The sequence below is a fragment of the Eutrema salsugineum genome, unplaced genomic scaffold (assembly GCF_000478725.1).
Source record: "Eutrema salsugineum unplaced genomic scaffold, Eutsalg1_0 scaffold_20, whole genome shotgun sequence".
Lineage (NCBI taxonomy): Eukaryota > Viridiplantae > Streptophyta > Magnoliopsida > Brassicales > Brassicaceae > Eutrema > Eutrema salsugineum.
In genome coordinates this window covers 1,698,008-1,705,812 of record NW_006256828.1, presented here as the reverse complement: position 1 = coordinate 1,705,812, position 7,805 = coordinate 1,698,008, and the positions used below count along the sequence as shown (strand labels likewise).

Here is a 7,805-nt window from a genome sequence, read left to right as displayed (position 1 = left end):
ATTGCCGTAAACTAATAATTGATTTTGAGGATGAAAGGAAAAAGCGAAGATATACACTTAAAAGAATAGTAGAAGGAAAAAAAAAATAATGTTTTTCTTGAAAGAAAATACTCTGGCCCCTTAAATATTCTGTCAAAGGCCATTTTCTTTCTTTATTTTTGCCTTGGTCCATTTCTGGATTCCTGAAATGAACACACCATATATTTTCATGCCCATTTTTGTCCTCCCATTAACACACACCAAACACCAAAATGTACCTTCTTTCTATATGTGTGTATGTGTATATGTCTATATATCACTCCCACCTTCAAATGCTGAGAAAGTGGGTTTCACACAACAGTCATAAATCTCATCAAGTAGAAAGAAATCTCCAAAACCATATTGCGTCTACTCTTCTTCTTCTTCTTCTTCTTTATGTTGTTGTATTTGGAATCTGTTTCCTGCCAAAAGAAAGAAACCATGACCATTTCTTCCACAAAAGCTCAATGTTTTCCACTTAAATTCTGTCTCATCTCTTAAGATCTTTTGATATCACACACTACTCTGTTCCGTGTTTTCCGCTTCTTGTTCACCATTGCTGCTTCACGCATTTAAACCATTATTTGGTTTTTGCAGCGTTAATGGCGCACTGAGTCTCTGCTTAAACCCTAAACCGTTTCCTGCAAAATTCTTTATTTTCTCAGAGAAAAGATAAGCAATTGGGTCAGAGCAAGTTGACATAAAGGTCCCAACAAGAAGAGAACTTTCTCGTGTCATTCATCACAAGCTTCATCACTATCTATAACTACCTTGCCAAGAAGAAAGCCTTAAACCTATAAAAGAGCCTTTCACGTAACAGTTTTTTTTTCTTCTTACCAAAACATCGAGAAAGAAAGAGAAAAAAAGATGTCGATTTCTTGTACCCGAAGTTTCTTCGACAGATTCTGTGTTGAAGGATACAATATCGACACTGTAAAACAGAGTAGTTTCCTCTCTTCTGATCTTTTACCATCTCTTGGAGCCAGAATTAACCAATCAACTAAGCTCCGTAAACACATAATCTCTCCTTTCAATCCACAATATAGGTACTTTTCCTCATTTCTAAACTCTTTTAACTAACTTGATCATGTTCTGTTTTTTGAAATCCTCTGTTTTCATATGCTTATGTTTGAAACAGAGCATGGGAGATGTGGCTAGTCGTTCTAGTTATTTACTCAGCTTGGATTTGTCCGTTTCAATTTGCCTTCATCACTTACAAAAAAGATGCGATTTTTATCATCGATAACATCGTCAATGGCTTCTTCGCCATTGATATTGTCCTCACCTTCTTTGTCGCTTATCTCGATAGCCACTCCTATCTTCTAGTTGACAATCCTAAGAAAATAGCAATAAGGTGAGAAAATAGCAAAAAGTGTCATTTTTTACTTACATGCTAAATCTGTGAATCAGGTTCTCAAGATATATGTTTTAAAATGTAACATTTTCAGGTACCTTTCTACATGGTTCGCCTTCGACGTGTGTTCAACGGCACCGTTTCAGCCACTTAGCCTACTGTTTAACTACAATGGAAGCGAGCTAGGATTTAGAATCCTTAGCATGCTCAGGTTATGGCGTCTCAGACGAGTTAGCTCGTTGTTCGCAAGGTTCGTTTTAATGCCAAGAGACCATATATTGTTCTTAGGGTTTAATAAAGAAAGTGCTTTGCTCATCTTTGAACGCTTTTGTTTTGCTTCAGGCTTGAGAAAGACATCCGTTTCAACTATTTCTGGATTCGATGCACAAAACTCATTTCGGTAAGTTCCAAAACAGAGAAAAAAATGAATTTCTATTTTATGGTTTTTGTCGTCTATAACTCACACACGCACACTCTTCAAGTTTGGACCCGGATTATGACATAGTAGTAGCACTAATACAAAGCAATATTCTACATGTTTTAGTAAAAAAAATACATATTTGCTATTAACTACGAATATACGAAAAGACTGTGCTTAGTAAAAAAATTGGTTACCAATATATAAAACAGCTTAGTAAAAAAATTGGCATTTTCTGATGAAAGTTACACACCGTTCTGTAACAGAGATAAAATTGTAATGAAGAGCTCATTAAGTGCTAAAATTGTAATGAACATCATCCTTTTAAAAAGTGTTACAACACTAATGAAAATATAAAAAAGTGACTAGGTATGCAAACCTTAAAAAAAAAAATCATTTCTATAAAGGATGATGATAGTTAATGTAATTAGAAACTTACATGAGCTTTTTGATCCCAGGTCACTTTATTCGTTGTACATTTTGCTGGCTGTTTCAACTACCTGATTGCGGATAGATACCCTGATCCAAGAAAGACATGGATTGGATCTGTGTATCCAGATTTCAAGAAAGCAAGCCTCTGGTTTAGATATGTGACTTCTCTTTACTGGTCAATTACAACATTAACGACCACTGGATATGGTGATTTGCATCCTCAGAACCCAAGAGAAATGTTGTTTGACATTTTCTTCATGATGTTCAACCTCGGTTTAACAGCTTACCTCATTGGAAATATGACCAACCTCGTCGTTCACTGGACTAGCCGAACCAGAACCTTTGTAAGTTCGATCACATTCTTTTAATCTAGGCTTGTTCATTTCTTTTGATCTAAGCTTGATCAGAACGCTTATTGTTCATGTTTATGTTCAAACAGAGAGATACAGTGAGAGCTGCTTTAGAGTTTGCTTCAAGAAACCAACTTCCACATGACATACAAGACCAGATGTTATCACACATTTGCTTGAAGTTCAAAACAGAGGGCTTGAAACAGCAAGAAACATTGAACAACCTGCCAAAAGCAATCCGTTCAAGCATTGCAAACTACCTCTTCTTCCCAATTGTTCAAAACATTTACCTCTTTCAAGGAGTTTCTCGTGACTTCCTCTTTCAATTGGTAAAAAAGAATTAGTTTCTCTAATTTTCCTTTCAATTCAACACCTAAGAGGTTTCATGAAGTTACCCTTTTGTTTTTTTTTACCTGTTCAAGGTTTTAGATATAGATGCTGAGTATTTCCCACCTAAAGAAGATGTAATTTTACAAAACGAAGCGCCTATGGATCTTTACATTCTAGTCTCCGGAGCAGTGGTAAGAGAATTATAATCAGATATCTGTGAAAATGCATTTAATGGCATAGAAATATCAATAAAGTAAAGTGCCTTCTAACATTGTGTAATATTGAATTTGTTACAGGACTTCACAGCCTGTGTTGATGGACATGATCAGATTCAAGGGAAAGCAGTTATTGGAGATACCTTTGGAGAGATTGGAGTTTTATGCTATAGACCACAACCTTTCACGGTAAGAACAACCGAGCTATCGCAAATACTACGCATAAGTAGAACATCGCTGATGAGTGCGATGCACGCTCATGCTGAAGATGGAAGAGTTATAATGAACAACCTCTTCATGGTATGTGATTTTAAAAACATATTCTTGAAAATGATTTATATAGTTAAAGACTCATGTTTTTGTTACAAAACTTGCAGAAACTTAGAGGACAACAGTCGATACCAATAGAGGATACAAATAACGATCAAAGAAACATAGATTTCCAAAGAATGGGATGGGAAGAATGGAGGAGAGAATCAAGAAAAGATGGCAAAAGTTTAGATGTTACAGATTCGGCTTCAGAAAATGGAGAAGAGGCTCTAATAGATGCAATTCACAAAGGAGATACTGAAATGGTTAAGAAGCTACTTGAAGGAAGAATTAACATAGAGAAACCAAAGGCTCTTGCAGAACAACAAGGAAAGAAAAGCATATCTGATATCTTGCTAAGTTATGAAATGAGAAGAACTGAAGACTACAAGTCAGAGAAAGCAAAAGGGGAAAGATCCAATAGCGAAACCAAAGAAAGAAGTTATAATTACGATTCAGATCAATATTGCAGCTCCAGCATCCAAATCAAGCCATGCAAAGGAAAAGGTAAGAGAGTTACTATTCACATGTTGTCACAAGATCAGAATGATCTATCACAGCGACAGAATGGGAAGTTGATACTGTTACCTTCATCCATACAAGAGCTTCTAAGACTTGCAGGTAAGCACTGAAAAATACTCAAAATAAAGAAGAAACTCGTCTTTCTAAAAAAAGAAAGTTTATAACCGTCGAATAAATTGGGAATTATGCAGGTGAAAAGTTTGGAGAATGCAACTTCACTAAGATCACCAATGCGGAGAAGGCTGAGATTGATGATTTAGATGTCATTTGGGATGGTGATCATTTGTTTTTTTCATCGAACTGAGTTTTGATGTACAGACTAACCAACTAAATATAAATTAATCTGTCGGATATGTTTTTGACATCTGCAACAAAAAACTTATATATTTTAGACAAGTTTATCAAATCTTTACAGATTAAAGTAGGCCTACCAGAATATGCAAACTTTACGTAAGTTTGTTAATACTCTGCACACTAAATATATGTCTGCCGGCCCGTAAGTATAGGTTTTTTGAAGTCCGCAAAAAAAAAAAATGTAGACTTTATGTAAGTTTGGCAAGTTGTTGTAAACGAAATATGAGTCAGTCAGATTTGGCTTTTGAAATCTACCAAAACATGCAGAATTTGCGCAAGTCTATCGAGTATAGAGTCTTTATAGAGTAAATACAAGGCTACATGTATGCCCGATAGGTTTTTAAAGTCTGCAAGAATGTGTAGATTTAAGTAAGTTTAGTAGTTTACCCCCAAAAACTTTTCAGTTTGCGACTTCACATTTAAAAAAGGAAAAATGAAATATACCTCATTGATTTAAAATTGTAATCAATATAAGTCTATTTGATCTTGAAATTTCCCAAAAACGTGCAGACCTTATGCAAATCTACCGAGTATAATACCTTCTGTGTGTTGCTGGCAATCAATTTTTAATAATTTTTTTAAGTTAAAATTGCCAAACAATCTTATGTATTATCTTTAAGTTACTAGTACTGTATATATATTACAAAAAAAAAAAATGTGTCGTAGTGGTCGCCACAATTATTGTAGTGAGCCAGCTGCACAACAACTAATCTCAATTATTAACCAAATGAAGACTTTGATATCTTATCTATACTATAAAACGTGCTGAACTCTCTCCAACCAATTTTACGACACGTCAGCATCTGTGAGAGTGCCACGTGTCTTCTTTTATAGTTTAATGTTCACTACTCATGCCTTCTTGTCTTCCTCTCTTTAGTTTTTAGTTTTGAATTTACTGTCGACATTAATTTTTTCCTGCGTTTGCTCTTCTACCCTAAACCTTCATTTATACGAAATCAATTCGTTTTACTCTTCTCATCTGACCATTCGTACTTTAAATCTACCAGGAGAAATATTGATACAAATGAGTGGGAGATTGGGTCTTGTCAACTTTGCCTCTCTTCCATGGAAGCCACAAGCAAAGTAAGCGGCTTTAGACTCAAGAAAGAGATTGTGCTGGTAAAGTGTTTTTGGCATTCATAATCCATTTCAACGAAATCTTGTAACATCGTTTCTGGGTTCACCACAAATGCAACAATTATGGGGGAGTGCTTATATAGATCATTCTCAGGTATTTTTGTTCTTAGGGACTGAGTATGACACAGGTCTATTTCACATTGAGTATTGCCAATGAATCTATCAAGGTAATTTTAAAATTCTCTGCCTCCGCCGTTCTGGATCTCGAGCCTCTCATTTTGCTTTCCATTCGCTCTGCTTCGTCCTAGGGTTATTGTTGGCAAGATTGATCGTTGGAGCTTACGACCATGCCGCTTTTAGGCTCCAAGGTTTAAAGGCGATTGTCAATGGCGTTTGGGGGCCACCGTTTTCCCCCACAACATCGGACTCGGAGCGACCAGGTTTTTTTATATCCTGATTACCATTCCCTTTTACATGAACTGAACCTGGAAATTAAGGTCTGAGAACCTTTACAATCCGATAATTCAGAATTGTTTATAGTTTAAGCTCTATAATTGTAATGGTTTAGGCTGAATTTTACTGTTTTTGTTTTTCTGATGATCCTTGCCTTGTATAGGACATTCACACGAACCTACTAACCTGATTTGGATCCACCTCGTAATCCTAACTTTGCTTCAATTAGCTTCTGATTACAGGGTCGTAGTAGTATTGAAGTGGCTGTCATTAGAATCTGTTTTGGTCTAAGATCGGTTCTTCTATTGGTGCCGTGCTGCGTGTAGGTTGCTCTTATTGTGATAACACTGTTGGTTCTTGTCGTCACTCTGTAGAGCGCAGATTTGGTCAGAAGAATCGTAACCGCAACTGAACTTGGAGTAAGGCGGAGTGGAGTTCACTGGGCGTTTGCTTCCTACGAGGCTGTAAGTCACTTTTGTATACGTAATTCCCATAACGATATTGAAACATCGTGACTTGTAATTATTGACTCGAACGTTTTGTTACTTTTTTTTTTTTATTTATAACGTTTTGTTACTTTGTTCTTCCTAAAGGTATACAGAGATCTCAGATGGGAACAAAGCTATGACAGTTATGATGGTGGACTTGTCTGTGAGGCCAGCCTCGCTTGTTTCAGGAGTAAAAGGCGTCCCACCCGAAGAAAACTCAAACGGTTACCATTTTGTTGCAGGTGGGTATGTATATGGCTTCATATGTGCCTTTTAACAGCTATGATGTCACTTCTCATGGATTAGTTCACTACTTGTGATAGAAACAACGTGATTGCAAGTGCAAAACACTTTGTTCGAAATGATGTTACCAAGAAGTAGACCTACCACCAGTAGAGTCAGCCGGAGAAGATAATGATGCTTTGAGGGGAAGATACAACAAAAGATTTACTGCTGTTATTGTATATCAGAGTTGTATGATTGCTGACCGTATCGACTTTCTCGGTAAGCTGTTTCTTATTTTCATTCCAACTTTTGGACAACTTTTTCCTACGGTCATATTCAATATTATTTTCTTCAACAAGCTTTTCCATTTTCATACTTACAGTTAATAATCTTTTCTGATCCAGTTGATCATGGGTATATTGAGCTCATTTCCAAATAACAATGAGATCTATCATCTACATACATATATATATATATATATATATATTGATCATGGATATATTGAAATCATTTTTAGAAAACAATGAGATATATCGTTAAACAGAACCAAGAGATAATAACACATTTTATTGGTCATTGTGGTGCTCTATACTATAGAGTATGATTTCTATTTGACACATTTTCTTTCCTACTTACAGCCTTCATTTTCTCCATCTCAAGTCTTGGAGCTGGATCCATCCGTCTTCGTCCAATTTTTAATATATTTTGATTTTTGATCACTATGTATAAGTTTTTGTTTACAATCTTTATCTTCTCACGCTAGGTGCTTCTTCCACCAGCCGATTTGCAGTGTCCACTACTGCCACTCCTTGGTATGTATATGGCTTTCTCAATATTCATTAAGCTGAAAAAGTAAAGTTATGTGCCTGGCAAGGCATCTGTGGTGATTGGAGAACTATCAACGTTTTCTTGACTTGGATTCTTTGCTTTAGATTTGGAAATTAGATGTTTGGATGTTCTGACGTGGTTTACGACTGTGTGATACATATTTATCTTACTGTAAATCATATAGAAACTTAGCTGCCACTGTTGATGCTATTTGTGGGGAGATAGCAAATGATCGTTTCCAATCTTATTTCATAAATTACGTATGTTGCACCACAGGAACTGACGCCATAACTTCTCCTCACTTTTTATTCTGTGATTCAATTACGCCATGATGTGCAGCTTGAGAATACACTGCTTACTGACACCTCTGCTCCGCTTTTCTAAACTTGTCATTTTGGTTACTCTAAATGATATATAAGATATGGCTAAATA

The 7,805-nt window shown here is 36.0% G+C and overlaps 2 protein-coding genes across 6 annotated transcripts; both read left to right on the top strand.

Annotated features, from left to right (window-relative positions):
* Nucleotides 1-348: 348 nt before the first annotated feature.
* Nucleotides 349-4,303, top strand: LOC18015983 (potassium channel KAT1). The gene is made up of 10 exons (XM_006398256.2): nt 349-1,064; nt 1,157-1,372; nt 1,467-1,622; nt 1,715-1,772; nt 2,249-2,566; nt 2,662-2,901; nt 2,995-3,093; nt 3,199-3,417; nt 3,495-4,047; nt 4,140-4,303. The coding sequence occupies exons 1-10, from the start codon at nt 886-888 to the stop codon at nt 4,250-4,252; spliced, it is 2,151 nt and encodes a 716-aa protein (XP_006398319.1). The 5' UTR covers nt 349-885; the 3' UTR covers nt 4,253-4,303.
* An 895-nt stretch (nt 4,304-5,198) lies between these two features.
* LOC18015982 lies at nt 5,199-7,507 on the top strand. 5 transcript variants are annotated; one of them, XR_002899508.1, is made up of 6 exons: nt 5,199-5,421; nt 5,534-5,819; nt 6,207-6,296; nt 6,426-6,562; nt 6,644-6,824; nt 7,184-7,507. XR_002899508.1 is itself a non-coding variant. In XM_024155173.1 (5 exons), exons 1-4 carry the CDS (start codon nt 5,766-5,768, stop codon nt 6,699-6,701), a joined length of 339 nt encoding a protein of 112 aa, XP_024010941.1. In that variant the 5' UTR covers nt 5,199-5,765; the 3' UTR covers nt 6,702-6,824; nt 7,309-7,507. The 5 variants fall into 5 exon arrangements, 3 of the variants coding, with proteins under 3 accessions (XP_024010941.1, XP_024010940.1, XP_024010942.1); XR_002899507.1 differs by having other exon boundaries at nt 5,199-5,606; nt 5,688-5,819; XM_024155173.1 differs by having other exon boundaries at nt 5,199-5,819; nt 7,309-7,507.
* Nucleotides 7,508-7,805: the final 298 nt, after the last annotated feature.